The sequence below is a fragment of the Anopheles coluzzii genome, chromosome 3 (genome assembly GCF_943734685.1).
Source record: "Anopheles coluzzii chromosome 3, AcolN3, whole genome shotgun sequence".
NCBI classification, from domain to species: Eukaryota; Metazoa; Arthropoda; class Insecta; order Diptera; family Culicidae; genus Anopheles; species Anopheles coluzzii.
Window position 1 is genome coordinate 22,867,978 of NC_064671.1, and position 27,974 is coordinate 22,895,951.

Consider the following 27,974-nt stretch of genomic DNA (forward strand, 5'->3'; position numbering starts at 1 on the left):
AAAACAGGAATTCTGTCACATTAATTGCAACCTAAATCTGCCATTTCCGGGAATATTTTATCAATCAGCTGTACTAGTGCACAGTGAGCTTCTTCTTGGATACGGTATTTAAACATTATTTCACTTCAGTGAATCTGAAGCAACTTGTGCATCAGTTTGGCCTTTGTTGTGATATTTGTAAAAATATTGTATTTAGACAAATATGGCAATGTAAACGAATTATTAGTAGTCGAGCAATTGAAAACTCAGAACTCAGAAAGCGAAAGACAATTTGCGTCCAATTCTTGAAAGTAGCTACGATCTTCAAATTCTAAACAAACATCTTTGCCATATGTCTGTGAGCCGAACGATTGCTTGGAAATTAAATACATTTCAATTGTATAAATACCGTATCCACAAGGCAATGACGAGTGAAATGTGTAGTGAAATGAAATAATTAAAAAGGTGAAATAAGTGATAGGCAATACTGTGTCCTTAGGTAAACGCTTGCTGATGGGTTATAGGAGATACGACTTGCGCCTTTGGATATTACTCAAACATCTCTTTTGAGGCGTAACGTTGACGATGTTTATGAAACTAATTGATGACTTATAGAACTTAATGAACGAAAAAGCTTATCATTAATGTTGTACATTCACTTCACTGTGGACTCGAGTGGACTGCATGGTTGTAACGACTTATGTGATCACAACAACATTGAAACATACATTCAGTTTCATTTGATTGGCTTTTAACTATTTGACTAATTGACTCTGTAGTCGTAGACGTACGCTGTAGAATGCCAAAACAGCTTATCTCGCCCATTCACCGCGGTGATGTCAAACTATTTATGACAGTGCACAACGATGCTAACTCCAGCAGCACTTAAGCAACTTTTACCACTGGTGTACCCGAAACCATCTTAAGCTATGTATCGAAAAATGTCAAGTGATATCATTTCGCCGATCTCGCCGTCTACTACAACCACAACATCGGTGGAGTCTGTATCCAACGTGCAAACTATGTTAAGGATCTTGGTGTTGTGTTGGACACAAAGAAAACATTTGACCGTCACGCTGAAGAAGTCATCATTCGCGGCAATGAACTTCTCAGATATGTTCTCCATATGGCAAAATACTTTAAGGACCCTATGTGTCTTAAGGCTATATACTGCAGTCTCGTAAGACCAGTGCTCGAGTATACCAACTTGCTCTGGAAGCCATTGTCCCAGCGCCTATCAGATCGACTGGAAATCATCCTACGTAAACTCTCCCGTTATGCAGTTGCCCTACTACTATGGGATCCTGGCAGTGAGCATCCGTCTCATGCTCCTTGACCTTCACCAACTGGAGGAAAGACGCCAAATTGCTCCGCAACTATTCATAGCAGGTTTACCAACTGGTAATATTGACAGCCCTATACTGCTTCAGCCACTTGACCTATATGCCCTAACGGTATCACTACGCTCACGTCCACTGCTCGCGATCCCTCGTCGTCGCAAAAATTATTGATTAGGCGACGCTGCAACATCCATGAGCAGATCATTCAGGATGAGGTTTACACACTGTTCGACTTTAACATCTCGGTACAATCTTTCAAAGGCAGACTACTCAGCAGACGAATTGAAACATAATGCAACACAATCTAATCCTCTTTCTGCCCCAATCTAATCTCTTTTCCCATCTTTAATCGATCTGGAAGCATAATTTAAAACCTAAGTATACCAACATAAAGATAAATAGGTGTAAATGAACTAAAATATATTTACAAACAAAAGCATAAGCTTCATATTATGATCAGTTGTAAACTACCTCTGCATATCGCTCGCATGTAAAATATCTAACAATGAGGAATAGATGTTTACTGTTGTATGATATGTATTCAATATTTTCTTTTAATTGCTGAACAATAATTGTATTCTACCTCTTGTGCAATAACAGTGATGGGTTTTGCGCTGATACAAACAAACATTTTCCAGTAATCCCGCTTTTGTTGATTAACGTTACACGCATTCACCATGCACAACTATGTACACTCTACCCCAACCGTTGCAGCATTTTATGGTTTATGTTTCGCAATGTAAACTATTTGTTTGCTATCGAAACAAATCGAACTATGCTTACAATACCTGCAACACACGCTTTCATTCATCTCACGTTTCCACGCATCCTTTCTCGCCGGCGCCCACGGACTCGTTCGCTAAAACTATCCCTGCCGTCCCTAACCTACTTCCATCGGGTTCGGACGCGCAACGGTGTACGGTGTGGATAATCTGACTCGGCTCACGCTTTCCACGCGTGTTACAACAAATTGATTACATTTTCATAAATTTGCTTAGCAAAGCAGTGGATATCTTCGAGACCCCGTTTCCCCCTATCCCTCGATCGCTTCTGTGAAACTGACTCCACTCAAACAGTCGGTCAATGGTGGGATTTCGATGGATCATTTCATCGTAAACCGTGCCGGGATGAATATCTGAAGGAATAGTTTTGTTTCCCTTCGTTTTTTATTTTGGGGGTGTGTGTTCCAGTCCGTCGCCATTGTCAACACCGACCCAGGATCGTACGAACCCCGGGAGAGCCATCGTTACCGTTCCCCATCATACTAAAAGGTTTATAGTTTTCCAAGAGGTTCTCAAATCGTCGTTTGCCCCTTTTTCTGTGCCGGAGCTGACAATCTTTTTCGTCCAGCAGGAGAACGCCGGAGCATCCATTTAGGTACTATGGTGGATGGGAGGGCTGTTGGGTCACGTGTGGCCGCCTTTGATGCGTCGGCGTGCGAAACGCTAAAGAAAAGGGACATCGTATGGGGTTGCTAGTTTACGAGATTACGTACACATTAGCATAAAACGTGAGCATCTGCAAATGTTTCTATTCATCTGTAAGTGTGCGCTATCTACGGTGGTGTACAAGCTGGTCGACGATTTCCCTGTGCCATTAGGTGTTGTTTTGGGGGAAAAATATGTTACAAGAAGTTATTTTAATTAATTCCGGTAAAGAAAGGCTTGCGCAGCTCAGCTCCATACTGATGTTAGATTTAAATTAACATCATTTTAAAATGCACGCTTTTCACGCTTTTTAAAGAACCAATTTGCTTATTTCAAGAAGTTGAGTGTGCATGCCACCATCCAAACCATTTCGAACCTCGAAGTCCTTTGAAAGTAAGTCGACCAAGGGCGCACCAACTTCACGCTTATGACCCATTGGAGGGTATAAAATTCGGATAATCCTAAACAAATGCTAATAAGACTCGGGGTAAAAAACTGGACTCCGGGCCGAGAGTGCCCAAAAAACCTACACCCAACCAACCCACCTGGGCACAGCCTCTCGGCTAAACCGAATCCTTATGTGCTGGCTGACTGGCAGCTCGTTCGCTTTTTCAGACCATCACGGGCGGATGAAAGCGGTCGGGAGTGCTGGGCCAACCCTTTTTGCCGAAGGCGAAATCATTTGAAAGCCATTTCCGAACGGCCCCCCAGAGGGCCCGTTGATGTTTTACATTCACACTGATTATGGGGGTTTCGGTATTTTAGCTCTGCCAGCTATATTTGCTCCGGGCTATCCGTGCTCGTACGGCGCGGAGGCACGTTGGCCTGATGTTGCTGGCCCGCCCCTGTACCGTTCGTTGGGTATCCTTCGGAGGGCTGTAATTTGTTAGCGCACTCGACACTTGAATGGTGCTAGCCCTCCCCCTGTTGGCCCGGGCACTGCGTTCGGGCATCATTACACTGATGGGATTGACTCATAACCTCATTACGGGAGCATTAGATTTCATCTGGCGGCAGTGGATAGCGTCTTTCCAATGCTAGAAAGTGGATGCTACATAAAAGCTTCACTCCCTCTTTCGGTTGAGTAGAGGCTATTCAGATACTCAAGGACTGGGTGTGTGTGTGTTTTTGGAGGTAATAGTGATACGAGTGTAGAAAAAGGGATGGGAAAGGATAAACAACTAGAATATAGGTGGGTTTGAAAAATCAGAATTCTTGTGTAGGTCCAGCAATTTTATGTAACAGTTTTTTTACTTCTTTGGAAATTTCTTTTTCGATGCGAAAAATTGATCTGTTAAACCATGTTTTTTTTATAAAACCTTATGAAGAACTGGAAATGACTATTGGTAACATTTATTATTTGCAAAATTTAAATTAAACGTTGAGTTTTGAACTTTAATTCGATCTTTCATTATTTAAAAAAAACAAGCACATAAATGAGCAAAATTAAATTAAAAAGTATTAAGTACCCTATTTTTTTAAATAAAATACATCAAAAAGATGTCAATTAGTGTTTTGAAAATACAGGGGTTTTTGAATTAGTTTCCAATGTGACCAGCGTTATACGATGTTTTGTGTCAGTTTCTACGGTAAACGGCATTACAGGGGTTTACATGTCAAACGTTAAATTGTTCATCGCACTGCAGCTATTTTAACATGTTTAATATGAATTTTTACACGCTCAACTTTGTTTGTAATTAAAGACGTCTGTTCTGATTGAAGGTTTTATTGCAACTAACTAATCCTTAACTACGTTCATAGACTACTGTGAACTGTGTTCAATCTACAACGATTGCTAGATTACAACACCCCCTCTCAATCGCTGACTCCAATTTTGCTTCTGAGATATTCAAATAGGTTTGCATCCAAAGCTTTCGTTAATATATCCGCTTGCTGTTCAGTAGTACTTATCGGTTCAATCTTAACATTACCAGCAGCAACATGGTCTTTAATGAAATGATGTTTAATATCCAAGTGCTTTATCCTTTTGGATTCAGCATTCTTAGCCAGACCAATACAGCCACGGTTGTCTTCGTATATAATAACTGGATCCGATGGTGTTTTGCATTGCAAATCTTCCAAAATACCAGCCAACCAGATTCCTTCGGAAACAGCAGCACTTAGCGCTACATATTCAGACTCACTTGATGACAAGGAGACTGTTGACTGCTTCCGGCTTGCCCAAGATACTGTTGAACCATATACCTTAAACAAGAAACCAGTTACGGATTTGCGATCTTCTGCATCGGACGCCCAGTCAGCATCGACATATCCTTCGAGTGATCTACTTCCTGGATGTTTCTTATAGTGAAGTCCCATAGTAGCGGTTCCTTTAAGGTATCTCATGATACGCTTAAGAGTTTGCCAATGATCTTCCGTTGGTGATTGTTGAAATCGTCCCATGTAAGCTACGGGATAGCACAAATCAGGTCGCACACATAGCATTTGATACATCAAACTGCCTAGCGACTCTCGATATGGCTGTGCAGTATGATTTCCTTTTCGACTCAACTGAAGTCCTTTCTCCATCGGGGTCTTCGCTGGATTACATTCCGACATTCCAAATTTTTCTAAAATTTTGTTTGCAGCTGCCTCCTGTGACAGCTTCAGTTCGCCACGATTTCGGTTGTACTCCATTCGCATTCCCAGGAAAAACTTCGTTTGCCCACAATCGGTCATTTCAAATTCATCTGTGAGCCGCCGTTTCAGTCTCTCCATCGTTCGAATATTTCGTCCAACAATCAGAAGATCGTCGACATAAAGCACCAGATAAATTTCATCACCTTTTTCAGTTGAAACGTACAGACAGTAGTCCCGGTTTGATCTACGGAACCCAAACTTCAACAATGACGAATTGAAGCGGTCATTCCAGCATCGTGGAGCTTGTTTTAGACCATAAAGCGATTTTCTAAGTTTGCACACGATACCTGGTCTAGCCCTCACGCCTTGGGGCACTTCCATGTACAGGTCCTCCTTTAACACTCCGTGTAAGAAAGCCGTTTTGACGTCCATTTGGTGTACGTGTAAGCCACGATGGACGGCAACAGCTAGTACCACTCTAACTGTCGACAGCCTAGCAACGGGTGCAAATGTGTCTTCAAAGTCAATCCCGGGCCGTTGTAGAAACCCTTTGACTACAAGTCGTGCCTTGTACCGGACCTGTTGTCCGGTTTCATCCTCCTTCAGCCGGAACACCCACTTTGTTTTTAGCGGTTTCACACCGGCTGGACACACCGTCAGCTTCCACACATCGTTGACCTTCATGGAGTTTAGTTCATCTTGTACCGCTTGGTACCATCGGTCACGATCCTCACGAGTATTAATGTCGTTATACATTTCTGGAACGTCTGAAGAAAACGGAGGGCCAACAGCACAAGCACTGAATCCGGTAATATAGTCAAGGAACTTACCGGGAAATCGGCGCTCCCGTTCGCTGCGCCTCCTAGACTGTTCGCCACTAGGGCCGGAAGACAAGTCCAGATCTAGATGCGAAGGGAGCGCGGTATCGTCTGCTTCCGCTGCATCTTCATCATCATTACACGATTGGACACCATCGCAGTCAAGTGATTCAGTTGAAGAGTTTTCCCCATATTGCTCGTCTGGATCTTCTTCTTCCGGATGTACATTAACGGCATCCTCGATCACTTCTTCCTCGATTACTTCTTCCCCCTCTTGCTCGTAGGTTAGCGGTACAATTAATTTTCCGTTATTTTGTGTATCATTCGTCCATGGAAAATATGTTTCGTTAAACTTCACATCACGAGCAATAACGATTTGTTTAGAATCCTTGTCCCATAGCCGATAGCCGTTTGGTGCATATCCGACCATGAATAACTGTTGACTTTTTGCATCAAGCTTCTTTCTTTGTTGATTCGGCACCCATGCAAATGCTTGACATCCAAAGACACGAGCCTTTTCCAGACTTGGCTTTCTTCCATACCATAGTTCAGCAGGCGTAACGTTCTTTGATATCGCAGACGTTGGACTTCGATTTAAGATGAACACAGCTGCTAGCACAGCTTCACTCCACAATGACTTGGGCGCATTCGATCCAATTAACATAGTACGTACCTTTTCGATAAGAGTTCGGTTGACCCGAAATTTCCAGGTGTCGTAGCCTGTTCCGGAAAACTGCGGTATTCCGTGAACCGCCACTTCTTTGTGCTTGTCGCCCATAACCTAAAGACGTCTGTTCTGATTGAAGGTTTTATTGCAACTAACTAATCCTTAACTACGTTCATAGACTACTGTGAACTGTGTTCAATCTACAACGATTGCTAGATTACAACAGTAATGCACTAGTGCTTTTTGCTTTTAGAACCAACTAACTCCACTTTACTGTTGGTGCAGTGAAACAACAACGATTGCCAGCTACAGGGTTTACTGAGACAGTTTTCAGTGAAAACAACATTATTCACCGGCTGCAATATGTTGTTCAACATCGGTCACTCATTGTGTTTGCTTCCCCATACAATTTTAATTCTTCCTTCTGACTTTCAACACATCAAACAAAGAACCATCTAAAGTGAAGCTTACGCTAGTTAAATTGGTTTGTTGACGTTCTATTTCGACTCGCGCGTGAGATGAATTATTTCAATTTTAAGAAACATACTTTTAAAGGTTGTTCTTTCTGAATTTTTCTGTTCTTCCATATGATTTTCAACACGCCACCATATGAATTCAGTTCCATAAAACCGATGCAAATATAATATTTAACAGATGTTCCAAAACTTGTTCCAAAATATGTCGATATGGCTGAATAATACTGTTAACATTAGAAAGTTACAACTTCAATTACGCGAAACCCCCTGTTTTAATGTATTTGATACTTTATGCAACATTATTTATCTTTATCTTTTTCTCTCTCGTTTTTTTCTATTTTTTTAATCATAATTAAGCCAAAAAATACAACAAAACGCTGAATATTGCATTATACAATTGTTAAAATGAAAGCAAATTAATGAAACAATGTAACTGCTGTAAGAAGTGTTGAAAAAAACATTAAAATTTAATTTAATATTTTAATAAGCTTACCGTAAATAATGTCAACTCCAGTTCTGGGAAGCCCATTTATCAACATCAACACTGCACTCTTACATCAAGCCTGTGAATGTGTTTTCAAGCCATGATCGATCTACAGTGATTGACTGATGTTCGCTAATGTGTTAAATTATCTACCATGGTGCGTATGCGCTGAGGCACAAACACAAAAAATGCGAATTAACAACATGCAATTTCGAACCTACAAAAAAAGGGCGACGCAAATTAAATTTAAAATAGTTGACAGCTCGACAGCTTCTCAGCGTCGTCGTACTCGTGCTGATGCAAAAGTGTCATTTGTGGCCAAATGCTCAAGCTCAGATAAGTCGAATACGGGGAAGTGCGCAAAAAAAAACAACACTGCCGGGTTGTGTTGTGCACTACAGCCGCCCGTTTGTTGTGATTGCGTGTTGCAAGTTCATCAAAATTCAAACGATTGTTGAATTTGGTAATTGGATTTATTTGATTTCTTCGCCATTTTCCGATGCACCAACGAATGTGCTCATTAATGTTTTAAAATGATTTATGAGACACATACCGTCATTGCGAAAACCTCTCTCCCTCTCACTCTTTCTCTCTCTCTGTTTATCTTTCGTGTTCGTGATCCTTGTCGTGGTTCATTGGTCATGCAGAGTGTGGGCGCAGTGAAAATGCAGTGCAGCGAACGGGCAAGCGAACGAACGAACGAACGAACGAAATTAAAACTGGAAATGTCCGTTGTCATCAGCATCGGTGGATGGAATAATCAGAAGTAGAAAATAAAAATGTCTATCTGCGTGTGTGTGTGTGTGTCTGTGTGGTGCCACAGTGGTGGCCCCGGTGCACGGCAATGCACGGAATACCATTAGCAGTGGCACCATTTTTACATTCATTCATTTATTACCACAGCTGTGGCCGTTTGTGCAGATCCGCTGCCAAAGTCATTTCATTAAAAAGAAACGTCTCGATCGTGCATTCTGAGGCAGGGGAAGAGTAGGAGGAGGAGAAAGAGGAGGAGGAGGGATACAATTCCTCTCCAGTGCAGTGGATTTTTTCGGCTGCCCGGGGTCGGTCCCAGTTGTCAGGCCGGCCACCAAACGCTGGCGAAAACTTATGGCCACTGCAGTAAATTACTGTCCATCCGACCACCCGGAATGGGTTCGAGGATCGTTTGTCGAATGTATGCCGAACTGCATTCATTACATTTCCGAGCCAAACCTGGGGATGAGGGAGGGACCCGAGTCCGTGTGCAGCAGGATGAGGTGTGTGCTTCATTCGCCCGTTCAAGTGGAAGCCAAACGCAAGCATGCATGCATACCAACGGGAACAACATAATTTCCCAACCCAGCAGCACTCAAATCCATTGGTGCGAGCTGTAAAAAAGGAAAAAAAAAGATAGGGGACTCTAACCATGGACTGGGGAATCGAATAGAACCTCCATTCCGGGGGGGCGTTCCAGGAGGAGGAGAGAGAAGATGAAGTCAGGATCGAAAGAACCCAGGTTGCCAGGTTTCGTTTGTAGGTTTGGTGTATCTAGCAACAACAGCAACACATACACACACACAAAAAATGCTGTGGCCAAATTTACGATCGAGCCTGTAGCGGGCCGTTTTGCGAATGAAATAGTTTTCATTTTTCCCGGAAAACTCTCGGGTTTTCTAATCCATTTTTTGGCAACCGTCGTGGTAAAGTTCTTTTGTAAGGTTTTCAGGACAGAAAATTCCTACCGTTGCGTTGGCAGTGGAGGTTGAAATTATTGAAGCTTCTATGAAAGTTGCTTTTAGGAGTAAAAAAAAAAAAACAGGGTTGATAAATAAAAATAAGAGGAAACAAACACTTTTAATATTTACTTCTGATGCAGCAACGAGATTACGGAGTGTGCAGGAAAACGGTGATGAAACAGTGTAATGTATATTGGCACTCATTTTATGCAGTCTCAATAACGGGGAAAAGGGGGCCAAATGGTCCCAGAACAGAAGAGAGAAAAATCTGTATACAAGTATTAATTAAACAAGAATTACACTAACTGTGGTGTAATTCTTATCACGGTGACATTAACAGCTATTGTAGAATACATTTCTTCATCTTTAAATAAGTTGAATGCCTAAAGCTTCAATAACTCCCAACAGACTATTTTTAATAATGTCTATTGATAAGAATAATGTCTGCTTGTCATGAGTTGTGAATTATTTATTATTTCTCTAGTCAAATACTTAGTTTAAGAAACTTAGAATTACTTAAAAGTTTTTCTGCGTTTTGACTGTAGATGTCGCCACTTGTGTATATTTGCTTCATCGGGTAACACTATTATTTTTAGGGTCTTTAATCTTCATTTTCATTATCAGACGTTTGATTACATTAGATACAAAATTGGAAACATTTGACAGCCAAACAGGGACACATTTGACAACGAAAAATGTGTTTGCGGCGAAAATCTAGCGGCGTTGTTCCAGCGATCAAGTCATTGGGAATGATCAAGTAACTCGGAAAATGTCTGTTTCATATGAACTGAAATTGAATAGCTGTTCGCCGATACTTGTCAACAAATGCTCAAATGACATATTTAAACAAGTACTAAGAAATGCTGACATGAAGGATGTTTAATAATTTGACCGCCGGCCTGACGTCACAGTTTTTCTAGTGAGCATGTAGCGCATGACAAGAGAGCGATGAGTGCGTACATTTCTTGTACGATTGTTATCACTCTTTTGTTTCATAGCGATAAGAGATTCTCGAGAGAATCACTGAGCGTCAGATACAAAGCTGAGCGGCGAGCAAAGCCCTCATACGAATTCATATAACGCGACGTTTAAAGTGTTAACCGCATCTGCAGTACAGGCTAGATTACGGTTGCTCTTTCAGATCACTGTATGTTATGGACGATGGATCATGACTTCGTAGACCAGTAGTTCTTTAAGTTTATGTATTTAAGATTATGTCAACAAATTGATTGATACTCCGGTAGTGCCTTAATAATATTCAGTTTTGATACGTTATCTAAATTGAATATGCAATTTATGACAAAAAAGGTTCCCAATTCGATTAAAACGCTAAGAACTTATTTTTACATCTAATATCTAAGACCTAACTTTCTAGATGTTACCATTTTAACATTAGAAGGAAGCAATATAAGCTCCACATGCTTTAAACATATTCAACTTAAACCTACGGATTTATCTAGTTCAATTTCCAATTTATCAACTTTGTCATAATGAAATACGATGCATTTCCAATTCGTCGATGTGATTTTCAACACGTCGCATTCTTCTTGGGCTGCGTGGTATGTATTAAAAATACCATTTTGAATATGGCATAGCCATATTGATTGAAAAGCATCTGAAAAGATAAAAAATGGCATCTTGCCCTCCATTCACCTAAGAAAGATGCAGATTCATATCTATTTGGCTCGCGCTGCTGTAGCATATTTGCACTCTGATTGCACCGTTTTCGTTCCTTTGTTGCAGTGCAGTCCTTACTGTTTTTGTGTAAAGCTCAACCTTTCCTATCCTTGGCCCATGCCTGCTGATGCTCCCCGCTTCAGAATAGTTGTTCCCTTTTGCCATTTACGCACGCACGTATTCGCCGTTTCGTTCCGCATTTTTTTCTTTCTTTCTTTTCGTATCCCTCGAAGTGTAAAGTGAGCGTCTTAAACAACGGCGTAACTAAGGCCAACCAGCTTCATTTTCAATTTATAACCATGGCCATGTTTGACTTCCCATCTTGGCCAGTTTGCGCCGCGCTCGTTATTGCAACGGCAGCAGCAGTCGATCAGGAACGAGAAACAAGGATGGGGAAAGGGGGGAGAGTCGTTTTCCTGCACCCGGACGCAGGAAGGAAGTGAATCTTTTTGTTTGATTTTAATTCGCTAGATGCTACGCCGCAGCAGCAGCGGTGCTAAGCCTCGGCGCCATTGTTGTGCCACCGTCATAACTAACTTCTGGTGTGCGTTTCTTCTTCTTTTTCTTTCGCAGCGAATACCGGAAAAACTATGGGACGTCTGCCAGCTCGCAGCAACCGTTCGCGCCCGCGGCCTCGCAACCGGCCGGCACGTCGGAGCAGCAGCCACTACTACCCCAGCAGCGGTCCATCATCTACTGCGTGCACGGCCAGCTGGCCAACTCATGCTGCGAGCTGCCGAACGAGCTCAGCATCCGCAAGATTGACTGTAAGCGTTGACCGTTAGCTTTACCTTTTTCGGGGAGCTTTTGATGCGTTTATGTGTGTTTGTGTGTTTTGTTTTTGAAACTTTTTGTCTCCATATTTATGTTAGTCGCGATTGTTTCGTTCGTGATAGTGTAAATGGTAAATGTAAGAGAGTAGAGAATGTTAGAACCAAAAAAGGCAAAAATTTTCAAGATAACTTTAGTACTCGCGTTTCTATGTGAATGTTTCTTTGTTTCCTGTCCTTTTCGCCTCTTAGAAATTTCTAGAACAGCTCAACGCACCGCTTTGTGTAAAGCTACAAAGCAGAAGAAGTGGTTGTTTTTGCTAGCTGTCGCTGTTTTTTTTTCAAATACTCCACAAAAGAAAGAGAATCCAAAACAAAAAAACCTTCCAAACGATGAAGCTTTCTCGCAAAAGGTACATGACACACACCCTGCCAAGCGGTGACCTTTCACATCTACCGTTGTGGATGGAATGTTGGCAGCAATGCGTCTAAATGTATTTCATTCTTAAACGCTCGGTAATTGAATTTTCATCGCCCTGTGCCATAATGGCCGGCTTTGTCGGTGTATTTGCCTTCGAAGAAATCGTTCCTGGGGTGGTCCTGGGGCTTTGGACTTCCATTGTTTTGTTGACTTCTTTCATTCTTTCGTTCGTTTTGCATTGTTTTGCTGCTCTTCGGAGTGGAAATGCTTGCCCCAAAGTGTGAATGAAAGACGTGTACTGTACCGTCCGCCAAGCTATTGAGTGGACAGTTATTGTTTGAGCGAATAACATGGCCGATGAAGATGTCGCTGGGTTGATGGACATGGAGCGATGGAGCAAACAGGTGCAGCATGCCCTTGTCGTTGCGTTTGACATTGCTTTATTATTATTTTCCATCACTTTCTGTACGGCCACAGGCCTAACGGAACATACAAGCCACACACATACACAACCACAGACACATTCACTGTACAAGATAGCATCCTTATGAGGTTAGGATTTCGATTAATGGGAAAAATAGATTTTACTTCAGCTGAAGCACAGCTCCACAGAGTCTTTATGCTGCAGCCAGCCTGCCGGACGCCGGTTGCAAATATTTACCAGCACATTGTTTGTCAGTCTCAGGCCACTTCTTGGGGCTGTGTTTGTCTCGATTTAGTCAAGCGTCCACTTGACGGACAGTGCTTGTGCTCTGGCTTCCTCACAATATGCACGGTTCGGCTGGCATCCGATCCATCCACCGGGCATCAACCCGGGCTGGGGCCGGTTTTACGATGCATGAGTGGTTTATTAGTACCCGGAGGCTGGGCTAAGCTATGGTTAATCTTTCACGCTGACTTGCCCAATGATGCCTCATTTGTAGGCGCTGTGCTTTGGCCACTCACTTGATGGCTTCCGAGCCGATGGTTGAGCCGTTTGGTTTCGGTAAGCATATAATCCATACATAATCTTTTCAACGGTTAGACACTAGAGTGTGTGAGTGGCTCTGGCAAAGGATTGCAAGCAGCCTCTCAAACAAGCAATAGTTACAAAAGACTTAATGCCGAGCTATGATAGGAGTTGTGTAAATTGAAGTTTTGTTGCGGTTGTAAAGAGGTTGGTTGGAGCGGTTCGGTTTTAGCACAGATTGGATACAAATACAGCTCTGATCCACAGAAGTATGAGGAAGATTCCTCTGAATCCACACCACTACTTGCCACAAATGGATCGATTTTAAGCACATTTAAAGGAGCCAGTCTTATTGAGCCAAGTGTGCTGCAGCAGCAGCAGCAACAGCAACAGCAGCAAACGGCAGAACAAAATGCGGAGCGCAAAACACTTTCCGCAACTAAACTTTGCCGACTCGACAACAATGGTGTTAATTTGCTTCTGGTTATCTTCACGGATTTGAATCCAGGAGTTTTTTTTTGGTGTGTATGTGTGTTGCGCCATTTCGCATTCAAAACTGCAACAGAGCAAAAGTTCCACACAGTGCCACGGTGTGATAGACAGTATGCAATTTTGTAGACGAACCGGTATTTTTTTTGTGTGTGTGTGCGTCCTTTCTTTCCCTATCGAAAAACCAAACGAGCTATTCGAAAATCGTTGCTTACCGCTCGTCAAATCCTTTTCCGGCTAACCAAGACTGACGGGTTGCGATAGACGACAAAGACGGTGACGACGACGACGACGACGAGGACGACAACGACAACGGTGCGATTGCTTCAAGCTCACTGATGGCAAATGCCCTGGGGTACAAAAACGGTTATTTGCCTTGAGAAGAGATTTCGTATTTGGGGAAGCAAACGAAAAGGAAAAAAAAAATACAAAATGAAATGGGCAAGTGAAATTCACAGGAGAGAGAGAGAGAAAAAAAATTGCGCGATAGGAAATAAAAAGGAATCAGCTTGGAAAATCGCAACCGTAAGACGATCGGAAAAGTATTTTCCATCACAGAGCGTGACGTGAAGCAAAAGTTGAGGGCAAAGCAGAGTGGAGAAAATCACGGCAGCAACACGGCTACGTAGCGCGCAGTACGGTGGCGCAAGCTTCGGCAGCATATTGGCGTAAGGGCAACAACAGGGAGCAATAGCAAGTGGCAGTAGAGGGAGCGAGAGAGCCAGATCGATCGAGACTTTGTGATTGAAGTTTTGGATTGCGGTTAAATGTGCGCTTTTGTGTGTGAAAGAATGCGCGTTTTTTTGTTTTTGTTTCCGCTTGGAAGCTATTTTTTCTTTTTTGTTTGCGTGAAGTGTGGAAGAATCCAGCCATCACTAGCATTGCAATGGTGCCTGGGGAGGGAGAGGAATTAAAATTTTCACCATTTGCTTGGGTAGTTGGGGGATGTGTGTGTGGATGTGGATGTGTAATTGTGTTTAGTTTTAATTGCCGAAGTGATTGAGCAATAGAAACAAAAAAGGATTTTCTCATGGTTATTTTAATCATTATTATGAACTCAATTGTCTGTTGATGTTTTGTGACTCTCATGGTCGTATATTTTCTGTTCATTTTGTAAACTTGAGTATTTTTGTTGATAATAATATATTTTGTATTTTTGTCTGTCCATACTCCTTGATTATGTTTTGATAAAAAAAACATCTCCTAACAGCTGTTAGAAAATTACACCGTTAAATTCATATTTTGCTTATCTTGAATAAAGTTGAGCCAGTTTATAGAAGAAACATTAAAGAAGTTGCACACAAAACAGTTGATGTTCGCGTTTTTAACTCTTGCATTTGTTTAAAAACACGACAAAAAACGTACAACCAAAACAAAATTTAGTATTGTAGTAGTAGAAACGCGTTAAAAAATAGTTTCTCCCGTTTATGACGGATCGTTGCATTCTCTCAGTATAAACGGACACTCTTAACCAGTGCTGCAAAATATCATGAGTATCACAAGATTTTCACCAACGAAAACAATGAACACCGTGGTAGCTTGATGCTCATTGCTGATAGTCAATAAAAGTGCGTCATGACATGCTGAACACGACATGTGAATTCTTGAGTCCAACGCGATACTCTGACTGACAAGCTTAGCTTAATGCCGGCGCAAGCATAATCATGATTTTTTTCTGGCTGTGAACAGTGCTGCCAAATGCCACTGTTTCAGTCACCAACACTCATGACTGAAACGAAGCTCAAATCAGATCACGTACACAACTGAGATGATCAGTGACTATACTCAAACAGTTGGAGAATCAATCACATGCTTGGTGACATTTAGTTTAGCACCCAACTTTTGATCACTCACTTGGTTACGACATTGTTGTCGGCGATAATCGTAACATTCTTGGAATATACTTGGCGCGTGGGCTCTAGCAAGAAAATGAGCATGCTTTCTCCCTCTATCTGTTTTGATTATCTGTCGGGTCAAACAGAACGAGAAAACATGGTTATGTTTCTTAGAACCACTCGCACGCACCGCATATCTCCCGTGACCATCGCGATGATCACCGACTGAAAATGTCGCGACTAAGTGACTGACCAAGAGTTGGTTGCACACAATGTCACACCAACTGTTTGAGGCTCGCCTCTGATCTTCACAGTAGAGCTCGTGACGCTGAGATGATTTTGTTTCTGCCAGAATTTGTCATGACTATGTCAGTGACATTTTGCAAAATTGATCACAGCAAAAAAAAAAGTCGTGATATAGTGACTGACCAAGCGATGTTCGCAAACATGTCATGAGCATGTATTGGTCACACCAACCGTTCTGAGTATCACCTCTGATTATCACAATTGAGTACGTGACGCTGATATGGATTTTGTTTCAGTCCGATTTTTTTTATGACTTTGATAGTGACATTTGGCAGCACTGCTCTTAACACTAACATAGTTTCTCAGGATACTGGATTTAGCGAAGGAAGAATTCAAAACTTGGAAAAAGAACACATGAACGTTGTTTATAAAAAAGTTAATACGAATATAACATGATTTAAAGAGGTCGAGGTAAAAAAGGATGGTTGTCAGACCAAAATATAATGACAATAAACAACTAAATTTACGACAAATTAATTTTTTTCCTAAATCATCTTAAAATTCTTCAAATGGCGTTCCACTGTACATCTAAACTCTCCAAAAGCTTCAAAACAATGGTCGTATGTGCAAGATATACTAGCTGAAATATTTGCTATATACGATTATCCATCGATTATTCGGGAGCAAGTTAACCGACAGGTGGCTTAATTTGACAGTGGCAAACATCTGCATCAATTGTGAAGTAGTTAGAAAAAAGGTTATGCAGATATCTTGTGTCTGTGTATATTAAGTCCGATGTTTTCGAACTTAATATATTATACTAATGGTGAATTGTTTGATATTAAGTTTTAGTAGCAAATTGCGTTTATTCGCAGTATGATTATAAATTGGTGAATAATGGTGGAAGCATTATATTTACTACATAGTCTTATTGTATAATAGTAGAAATTAGTATTCTAATACAGTGTTAAGTATCTTTGTTTCGAAAAGCAAACAATATCCCGATTATCCGAGACAGGTACGAATGTGTTGCGACTGAAGAAAGAAACAACTTCTGTACATTAGCGCAGCTTAGGCGTTTAGCAATACTTCCCCACCACTAGCGACTTTGAAGCTTTACATAACACAACGCAGTACCGCTGCTAATCGCGGACGATATGCATACTTGAGTAGCTTAGCTTTGATTTATAATCCTTGGTAATTCACCGTGTCAAACACACGTATGCACGTACTACCGGCGTCTAATTGTTCACCCAACCCCCCTCATTGCACAACCCGACCTTATCTGACTCCGTCGTTTCTCTTCCTCGTTTCAGCGCACTGTCACAAACCACGGGCGGAAGGGATCGATAAGATAGCACGGAAGAAGCTCATGTTAGCGAGCATGCTTTGCATCATTTTTATGATTGCCGAGATAATAGGTAGGATACCGGGCTAACGTTTGAGCCCCCACATTCAAGCATTCCGCACGCTTCCCTAGTGTGCGCTTGGTCTGCAAGCTGCAAGTAAGAGCGCACGACCGTTTTGCGTCGAGCAAACGTATGCAACAGGGTTCCAATGCGGCCCCGGGTACGGGTCAAGTAAAAGGTCCATCGATGGACCAGACCATGGAGCACGGCAGCACGCTGGACGGGAATGCTTTATTGTTTCCACTTGTTGGACGCAGAATTGCAGAAACCCAGTGCGGCAAACGGCGGAATTGTTTGCCACAGAACGACGTAAAGAAGGTTCCGAATGCAGTTCGTCGCAGCCCTGATTAACAGCAATCTGGCGAACGTACTTCGTTTCCCTTCGCTACCGCATCTCATTCCGTTTCTGTTTGCTGCTGCACTTCCATTTCCAGGTGGTATTTACTCGAACAGTCTCGCTATCGCGACAGATGCAGCCCATCTCATGGCGGACCTGGCCAGCTTTATGATATCCCTGTTTGCCCTGTGGATAGCGGCAAGACCGTCGACGAAACGGTAGGTACACGGGCGTGGAATGTCCATTGAAAGCAAAACTATGGGAGAAAGCGTTGCGTGGCCGGGCAAAAGCCCCGAAGTGGCTCTTGTATCTCAAACCAGACAACGTAACAGCGTCCGGGTGCTTCGCCGTCTCCGGCACGGGCAAAGATTGTCGGCGGGGTTGAGCAAAAACTTTTAATAACCATCCCTTCACAGCATACCAGCTACTTGTGCTGGTTCCACCCTGTTGGTGGCCAGTGCTGCTCCGGATCAAAGTAAATAGGTTGAACATTATCCAACGGATGGTTTGTACTCAACGCCCTGTGCGGACTGCGCCCCTTGCGATCTTGGGCAAGTGATAGATTTTTTGCCTGGCTGATTTTGTTGCCATAGTGACCTCGCAACTCGTTGTAATATAATTAGGGTGAAGTAGCCCTCCTCGCTCGCTGGCCCTTTTGTAAAGGGTGTAATGGGGATCGAGTCGACCGTTGCGTTTCACGGGCGTGCTGTTAGCGCGCCCGTTATTTGCGGCGCAGTACTTACACGCTTCCGGTGAATGAAGAAGTTTTACATTATGCCTCGCATCAAAGGCGCAGGTTGGCTAGCGGAGATGCATTTAATCTTCGGCTCGGCAAGATGAAGCAAAGCTGCTCGGGCTGCTCGGGCAAAGTTTATTGTCTATATCGAGGAAAACTTTAAAATTGAAGTACACTTTCCGGTGAAGTTAAATACTTTGGCACAGTTTATGATGCACCACAGTTACTTAAGCGTTAAAGTTGCAGCGAAGCTTTGGCTTTGATAATGCATAGTTGTTGGTTTCTAAGCAATTGAAAACTATGTTTCATTTTTGGCAAATCTTTCATCTCAATGTTACAGGGATTTTTGGCGGTTCTCATACTATTGCTTCGGACCTTTATGGAGCCATTTTTGGAACATCACGTCGGGTTAGTAGTTCAAGACCCGTCTGTCTATCTTGCTGCGGGCATACCAACAACTCACTGATCACCAAACCTAGCAATAACATAGGCATGCTTGTATTGTCTGAGGATATTGAGCCAAATAAGTAGAAAAAGAAGACAAGAGCTAAGGTTGTTTTGTTAGTGTAAAAATATCATTTCTGTAGATTATTTCATTACGCGTATAAAGGTAAGCAACTGCTTATGCGCCACACTGTACGCAATCTGCAAAACATCATGCAACACACACACTCTAATTATATCATGCAGCGGTGCATTCTTACTGGAATTCAATGTGAATTATATCCATCTCTAGAGAATCATCCCCAGAGTCGCGGAGGACAAGATTCAGAACGATGACAACTTCACAACGTCCCCCTTAAAGTGTCGTTCCATGCCAAAACAGTCTGGAAAGTGTGCCATAAGCACTAGAATTGCAAAAAAAAGTATAGGCTATAGCTGTCTAACATTTCATTACTTTTACCTTTACAGATTATCCTTCGGTTGGTACCGTGCGGAAGTAATCGGTGCTTTACTGTCCGTGCTGATGATTTGGGTCGTGACGGCCATTCTGTTCTATCTGGCAGTGCTGCGAACGATCAACAAAGATTTCGAGCTCAATGGTGAAGTGATGCTGGTCACGTCTGGATTGGGAATATTGGTGAATATAATGTGAGTGAAAAAAAAACATCATTTGTTATTATTTTTAGTCATATTTTGAAATGTAAGCAGAGCTGCGGTGGTAGGGCATCGAAATTTTGTATTTGTATGAAAATGATAGGCTAGGCTAATTGTTTTACTGCATTTGTCACGTGTTGGGAATTCAGCAAATCTAAAGATTGGGATATTCATCGTTAGGAATGCTTTAAGGCAGCGTGAAAGTTGAGTTACCTTGCTTTCCGAGTCAGTTTACAATGTTGTAGACAGAGTTAACCGGGGATTTATTTATTTATTGGTAACTCATGGGAAAACCTGTGTAAATTGTTCAAATGGAAAACTATATGTAATTTTGGTCCCATTAATTTTAACATATTTTATATATTTTAAGCTGTATGGCATGGAAGCATGCTCTAAAACTGTTTTCAATTGTATCTCGAGTCATGTGGAATTTTGAGTGTTTTTTGACTGTTTCGTAAATATTTCTAGTCCAGTAATTAAATCAGTTACTTGCACAACTTGATTGGGAAGACACTTGAAAATTGTATTTAATTTAATTGTCGTCAGATTTCAACCGTATATTTCAATGTTTAAAAGGAAGCATCGATTGAAAATGTTGGTAAAACGCAATAAGGGGGTTGGTTTTGTTGATGAAACTTAAATCAACTAATCAACTGAATGCTTCTGTGGCCATTTTTGAAGTACATAGCAAATTAACGTTATCGTAATAAAACCATGATTGGAACTCTTCATGTGCTATAAAAAAGTACAAATATCGATTATTGTCTACTAAAGTGTGCTTGAGCAAAAGTACAATTGTACAATTGTATCCTTTTTTCTCTCAAAAGTACTTGAATACGTGAAAAAATAGATCCACGATACGATCGATAATCCGTCCAAACCCTCCCCCTCCCTATCCAATCCACCCCCAATCCACATCCACCCCCCCCCCCTCCAAATGGGTATCGTATATCAATGCCCTTTTGTATCTGGTTCGCAAGTGCTAATCACATTAAATCATTTGCGGTATCAGAAACAGATACTGGGTACAACATCGTCGCGCTCTGCGGTTGTTCGGTCGGTGTTATTTTTTTTGTGGTGCTCACTAGCACTAACTAACTTGTAATCATTTGCCCGTGTAGTGGTGACCGGCGGGCGGGGGCAATGCAGTGCCTTCCGGCACGATGGTACACACCGCCCGTGCACTGCATTGAGGGGCTGGCTGGCTGAACAAGTGCTCCAGCGCAGTACGCGCGGATATACAAGACCCGGCGTAATCCCGTGTTGCGTCAGTGTCATTTGACTGTGGCAGATAATCCTTCATTCGTAGAATTAATGGGTGGTATTATCCTCCATCTTAATCCAGCGCAGTGGCGTTCTTTCTTCGCCCTTGCGAGAGGCGTACGATCACGGGAAGCACTGCAAGTAGGGGTTTCTTGCAAGGCACGCTAGATGCGATAGTAGTTCCACCGTAACCCACCGTGGGTTTTGTGTGGATGTGTGGGTCACCGTCATTCGTCCTTCGACGCGCGTTGGCGCAATGGTTAGATTTAAACTCTACCATGTACCGTGGAGGAATTTATTGGTACGGTGGGTTTTTACACCGATTTCCGCTGAATGATTTTGCACCGGGACGTCGGGCTGCTCTTACCGGCTCCGGCTCCGGAGTGGTTTCTTCCAAGCCAGTTAAGCCGCTTTCAAAAGGTACAGCAGTGCCCCATTAATTCGTTGGCAACGGTCACCCATGGCGGTTCGTGGCGGATAATTGAATTGGGGCGATTGAAAACCCCGCCGGAATAGAAATAGGTGCCCACGACTCACGGTGCTGATCCGGCTCCGGGCGCAGGAAAACGAGTCATTTCGAGCTGAAGGAATTTCTGCGCTTGCACAGAAGGTAAGTTTATTGATTGCTTTTGCGGGACAAAAGTGCAAAGGTTTCCATCGCGCGGTTTCCTGTGAGCGAGCAGAGTAGTATGCTGTCTTCTTCCGTGCAGTACTCATTGTGGGCCTGGGGCTTCTCCGTTCGCTACCATGTGCCATAATCTGTTGAGGGGGTTAAACGGACACAGCATTGCGATAGTGACGATTGCAATTTCTACTTATAAGATACCTATTTTACCCCTTTCTATTCACAACTAACCATATTTCTGTAGTTTAATCCACGTGAGATTTTCCCATCCCTAGCGCCTCCAAAGCGCATAAAGAGGTTTACCTGCAACACCAGCAATTCCCTTTGTTGGTGCAGCCCATACTAACAGATGGATTGAGTTTCCACTGATGCAAAACCCCATTCGTAGCGTGTGGGATTTCACAAACACACACACACACACACACATATGCACAGCACTTTAATGATGCCTTTATTTTCTTCTCGCCTTTTTGCCAGCATGGGCGCCACGCTGCATCATCACGGCCACAGTCACGGGGGCGGTGGCGGACACCACGAGGAGCAAAACATCAACGTGCGCGCTGCGTTCGTGCATGTGCTGAGCGATTTTGTGCAGAGCCTGGGTGTGTTTATAGCAGCGCTGGTGATTTACTTCAAGCCCGAGTGGAACATCATCGATCCGATCTGCACGTTTCTGTTTTCGGTGCTGGTGCTCGGCACGACGCTTGCCATCATGCGTGATGCAATTGTGGTAAGTGAGAATAGGAGGCGGGGGGGGGGGGGGGGGTTTACGGACAGCTGAAAAGGGTCAGGACACAGGCCGCTTTGTTTACTAATCGTTTGCCGCTTTACCAATCACTGGGCGTCTCCATCAGCTGTTTTCGATATTACAAGCAATTGCTCGCTAACTGGGTAGCGTTTGACCGAGATGCTTTTCTCACTGATGGCTTGTTCACTGTGCTTAAATCCAGTAAAAAGGCAATTTATGTTCAAACTCTTAAATTTCAGAAAACTTGTGAAAAGATGTACATAATTCTGGAGTGGCGTTTTATTCGAGTTTTTCGACTTTTGCTGCAGACTTGTATCATAAACACTGTCATAAGTGTATGCAAATGGTTCAAATGACCAAATGACCATCATGTTTTTATGGCATTTCTTCATATACAGGCCCGGAATATGCCGATTTTTAATTAAACATGATCAGCAGGGCGGTCCCGTGCTACAGTCGTCAACTCGAACGACTCAATACAGGGTTTTCCAGGAGTTCTCATAGCTATGAAGCACTTTATTGACTCTTTCTTACGTGAAATGAACTTAAAGTAATGGGAATTGGACTCTATAGCACCCTTGTTGGACAAATCCAATAGCAATTTTCAAGGAGCCTGTTCAAAAAGCGAGCCATGTAGTCCAATTTCCATCATATGAAGTTCATTTCCCATAAGAAATAGTCCAGGAAGTGTCCCACAACTAGGAGAACTCATGGAAAACCCTGTAACATGCCCGGCATGGGTTTAAACCCAGAATGGACCGTCCCCCCGTAGCAAGGATTGACTATCCGGCTACGTAGTAATGAATTAAGTCTCGAAAGCCTGTATAGGCTGGCATGTTCACGTAGGACGTTACGCCAAATAAAAAAAGAAGAATAATGATTAGCATGGATGTGCTAGGATTGATTAAAAATGTGTCTTACTCCTAGTAGTGCCTGTTGTCACGGTAAATAAATATGTTCTGTCAGTCAGTTCATCGCTACAGCCATTCTTATCAATTTTGTTTGTAAGACCGTCGTCCTGTCGCTCCAGGAGGACATTGACCCTCAGAATTGGGTGTCCAGACCTTGCGCAGAGGTCATGCTAATCTTCTCTGTATCGTTCCAATTTTAGTATATGTCCAGCCGAAGCTAGGACTGGGTGTCCAGACCTTAAGTAAGCTATAAACACCAAAGTGGTACGACGACATTTTGAGGATTTTGAATTTCATGATTTGTTTATCAAATTTGTAACCTTTGCTTTCGTAAAGTGAATTATGCAGAAGTTTGAGCAATTGACTTTAAATTAGAAAATATTACACTTAAAAAGGGTCCGTAACTTGAGGTAATACGGTATTTGTTAGCACACAATTTCTAAACTTTAATTGTTTAAAAATCCATTGCATACTTGTAGGAGTGTAGTACGGTCGGTTGAGGCAAATCTTTCGCCAGATCGAAATATTTCAAAAGCGATCGGAACGTTTTAATCAAACATTCCATCGTATCATTATCGCAAGCAAATTTATTCAATACAATTTTCTCCCAACTTGTCATGATTGAGTTGGGCAACAGATTTGACTGCATTCAGGAGTAAATTGAGTTGAGATTCAAATCGATTGGAAAAGCCGCTCTCTCTTTCTACTGGTTCATTCAATTTTCTTCCTAGGTGGAATCCAACCCCCACGCCACACGCGCACACGCATCTTTGTATCGCTTAATTTGTTCGTAACTTGCCGATCGGCTGTACCGTTTCCTGGTTTTCTGGTTGGCTTTTTTGTTGTTGTTGTTGGTTCGAGCGATTTTATCAATCGGCTAGTAGTAAGCCTTCGGAATTGAGATAACAGTGTAGCCGAAACGACGGTGGCCCTTAAACAGGAGGGTGGAAACAAAAAAACCCGCCGAAAAGCTGCTTTGCTGGTTTGGCGATGTTTTACTTTAACCTCATATTACACACACACACACAGCTGAAGGAGAGTCAGAACATCCTAATGAATATTGTATTTCAATTTGAAACAGTTAAGCCACCATCTTGGTTTTGGTTCGCTTCCGCTCGAGCTTCATAATTTTGCCTCAGCTTAGGGCACACATCCCGTGTGCTCGACAGCAGTACCTGGCCGCGCCCATCGGGAAAGGTCCGCCGGTGCGAGAAAGGCTCAATAAAACGGGAACCGATTTAAGGTTGCACACTTACTTACTGATTTTATTTCCATTACCAACACAAGTCCAACACGCCCCAACACGAACGGCTCGGCCAAAACCGCGAGCGGTGATGGTGCGTTAGCGCGTTGGCCATGGTTTTTTTTTATCTCGGCGCCAATTTCCACCGCTAGGCCCTAGTTATGTTTCTTTACTGGTCTCCGTACCGTTTACTTGGGGAAGGTTTTTACTCTTTCCACCACCATCAAGCGCGCTTTTCCGTTCGTTGTGCTCAATCGCGAAGGATTCTTTAACCACTTTTCTGGAATCAGCACCGCCGACATCGTCCCATTCATTCCATTCAGCCCCACCGGAAAACACTTCACACTTACTCACGCACTTTATTTGTTCGTTTCCCCCGCTCGGTGGCAATGTTCTCGTATCTGTACCAACCCCCTTCTTTCTCCCTTCCCCAGCTTCATGTGTTGGCGAGATATGTCGGTTGCGCTATTATCATAGCCTTCCTCTTGCGCCTGATCTTCTTTTACATCCCCTTCATTCCCCCTTTTTTTCTTTCACAGGTTCTTATGGAGGGCACCCCGAAGTATCTCGATTACACCGAAGTTATGCAAACGTTTCTGCAAATTGAGGGCGTCGTAAGAGTACACAATCTGCGCATTTGGGCACTCAGTATCAACAAGATAGCGCTCGCTGCTCATTTAGCTGTCGGTAAGCAACGAGCAACACTCGTCCGCGCCGAGTGCGATATTGTGTTTGTGGGTTCGCTTGTTAGGGTTGTTTTGGGGGGGATGGTACTTAGTTGATGCTTTCTGCGAAAAAAAGGGGTCGACATTTTTATAGGGCAGGCAGGGTTAGTGGGAGCCCCGTGTTTTGGAACGGTCTCGTGTTTAGTGATTAAGTGATATTTACTCTTGAATATGTGGGATATGCTAGAGATTGGAAAATGTTTATTATTTTTGAATTCAATTAAAAGGTCAATTAAAAGTTTAATTTGGTGAATATGGTATTAAAATTCTAAGTGCAAACTATTGAATGTTTTCAAACGGGCATTACGCTGCCGCCTCCCTTATTAATACATTGGCATATTGAATTTTATCCAAGTAAATGAAGACGCTAGCGAACAGTTGTTTGTTTCAGTATTCTTTTTTATGTAAATTTTTCAAATTTGTGTTGGGTTTTCAAGTAAAATTCAACACAAAATCACCGTCAAAATGTCCTTTTTGAATTCATGTAAAAGTCTAATACTAATTCTAATAAGAGAACAGATTTGTTTCTAACTGAGATTTAATTTGGTTTAATCCAGTTAGGATCAATGCATTTTGTTTGCTAATTAAAAGAGAAATTGATTGATTACCAAGCATTCAATGTGCATTTACTGTCAATTATTGCTGTTTTTTTTTAACACAAGTTTAATCAGTTTTTCTTAGGAAAAATTTACTAATTATTGCGTAAAAGATTGGATTAACATTGAACTTAGAATATCATATTTTTAGCTAATGACCTCGCTTTAAATATTTTGGCTATTCATTTTAATTTAATTTTGCTACCAAGCTTTTTTATATAGGTTACTGATATTAGTAACCTTAGAATAAGTCTACATTTTGATATTATGTGCGCTTTTAAAATAATTCTCCTTCCTTTCAGAGCCCACGACAAACACCGAGCTCGTACTGAATAAAGCCACGGAAACGGTTCATGCAAAGTATCAATTTTTCGAGACGACGCTGCAGATCGAAGTATTTCAACCGGATATGGAAGATTGCAATCAGTGTTCGAATCCAGTTTAGTGTAAAGCACGTAACGCGAAGCCAACGCGTTACTCGGTTTCAGAGTAAGCCACCAACCGGACGATCAATGAGAAATAAAAGAAACTATTGTAAACATGTTAAAAAAGTATCATCGCTTATTGAACATTGCATCCCGAGCGAACATTGCGCGTGTAAAAGAAAACATGTGAAGTTTAACAGAAAGGTAAATTTTGTAAATACGAAGACATCTTTCCTGATATTTCTTTCTGCATTCCTTAGGCTGAAATCTACAAATTGAATTAAATTAAAAGGAAGAAAAAATCTTTTCCATTATGGAAAATGGATCATTACAAACCCAAACACCAGGGATTGACCCACAATGACCGACAGTTTCTCTGATGTTCGGCAAAGATACGGCAAAGTGACCCTTTCCAGCAGTTGTTACGGGGAAACAACATCACGGCCCCAGAAGAAAGCTTCCCTTACGCCACTTCCCGGAAGGAGCGAAACCGATTCCGCCTTTTGTTTGAAGAAACATGATTTTTCCTGCGAACGAAGAGAGTGCTTGAATATTTATAATGTCTAGCACGAACGGGAGAGGGCGGGTTTAGCGCGATGAAAACGGCCAGACCCCCCCTCCCCCACCAGCCATGTGGTGGTGGATCGTTGCGGTGTGCGGATGGAAGGTCGGCTTTTTCAACTTTTGCCCCGGCCCCTAATTGGTGGCACGGGATTGGCATTTCGTATTCAGCACGGGCTGCCTACCGACGCTGGCCGATGTGCAATGCTCATTTCTCAATCTGAATGATTAATTTCGCCTATTTGTGCTGGTAGGATGTCTTTGGCGTTCGTCTGCTGGCACTGTGTTCGTCTTTGGTGGTGTGTTTTTTTCTTCCTTTCTAGCGCTGTCGGGGCTTTTGGCGTTGGCGCCACTGCCTCGATTATACTGTGACGCCCTGAGACCGAGCGATATAAGATTCGGATTGTCTTCACACGATTTGTAAGTTGAGTCATTCTGCAGATTGTTCTTTTGTCGCTGTTTCGCCACCGTTAAAAGGCCGGTGGAACGGGGTCACTAAGGGGGCATCCGCCGCAGTTAAGCAAGTTGGGCGGAAGTTAATGGAAAAGTAGTTATTTTCAATTTGCTTAACTACCAGCGGGCAGACCACAGAGTCCGGCCAATGGGATGATTGTTGATGGGTGGAAGTGAGCAGGAAGGGGAAGGGCTGGGGACGCTTTTTGCATAAAAGCTGAGGCTGACGGCAGCAAGGAAGAGGATTCATAAAAATGGCAATCGCGAATGTTTATGACTGTTTTCTCTTTAAGCGACATCGCTGCTTTTACAAATCGGAGCGCGATTGTTTTGGGGGGAATGATGTAAACGAGTTTTTTTTTCTTGTTGGAATGTGGAATGGGCAGAAGTTTGCATATTGCCATCACAAATGGATTGTTATCATTATGCAGCGGATTGCATAAAGTTGTTGACGGCGCTCAAAAGCAGTTGGGCTAGTGAAAAATGAAATCATATTTTGAGTGCATTCAAAATGAGCCATGCTATTGAAAGAGATTGTTTTTAGAAATTTTCTGTTTTTTTGGAACAAAATAAGTTTTTTTTTCCAAACAATCAGTGATCTTTTTTAAATTAATTTATTTTTAACTTTTTACTACACTTTGGATCAGCTTCATAATTTAAACAAGTTAAATAGAACCTTGAGCTGGTCTCGTGCTACAGTCGTCAACTCATACGACCTAACAACATGTCCGCCATGGGTTCAAGCCCCGAATGGGTCGTGTCCCCATACGTAGGCCTTACTTTCGTGCTATTGGTAAATCAAATAGTCGCTGAAAGCTAAATAATATGAATAAAATTCAAATTTTAAGTAAAAAGAAGAATAAAAATTTGAATAAGAATAGCATGGATAAGAAGAATAAGAAGAAGGAGAAGAAGAAGAAGAAGAAGAAAAAGAAGAAAAAGAGGGAAAATAAGAAGAAGAAGAAGAAGAA

At 42.3% G+C, this 27,974-nt stretch overlaps 1 protein-coding gene and 1 non-coding gene across 5 annotated transcripts in view; one reads left to right on the forward strand and one right to left on the reverse strand.

Annotated features, from left to right (window-relative positions):
* LOC120957210 (zinc transporter 2) overlaps nucleotides 1-26,115 on the forward strand; it is a 38,706-nt gene extending 12,591 nt beyond the window's left edge. For all 4 annotated transcript variants that reach the window (XM_040379283.2, XM_040379284.2, XM_040379286.2 and 1 more), the window contains exons 3-9: nucleotides 11,737-11,930; nucleotides 17,190-17,294; nucleotides 17,717-17,837; nucleotides 19,268-19,447; nucleotides 21,819-22,071; nucleotides 24,783-24,930; nucleotides 25,867-26,115. In XM_040379283.2, the coding sequence (XP_040235217.1) occupies nucleotides 11,737-11,930; nucleotides 17,190-17,294; nucleotides 17,717-17,837; nucleotides 19,268-19,447; nucleotides 21,819-22,071; nucleotides 24,783-24,930; nucleotides 25,867-26,009 (1,144 nt within the window). In that variant the 3' untranslated portion in view covers nucleotides 26,010-26,115. The remainder of the gene's footprint in view (nucleotides 1-11,736; nucleotides 11,931-17,189; nucleotides 17,295-17,716; nucleotides 17,838-19,267; nucleotides 19,448-21,818; nucleotides 22,072-24,782; nucleotides 24,931-25,866) is intronic.
* LOC120960257 (U6 spliceosomal RNA) lies at nucleotides 23,118-23,224 on the reverse strand. Its single transcript, XR_005752313.2, has one exon. It is a non-coding gene; the product is annotated as a U6 spliceosomal RNA (small nuclear RNA).
* Nucleotides 26,116-27,974: the final 1,859 nt, after the last annotated feature.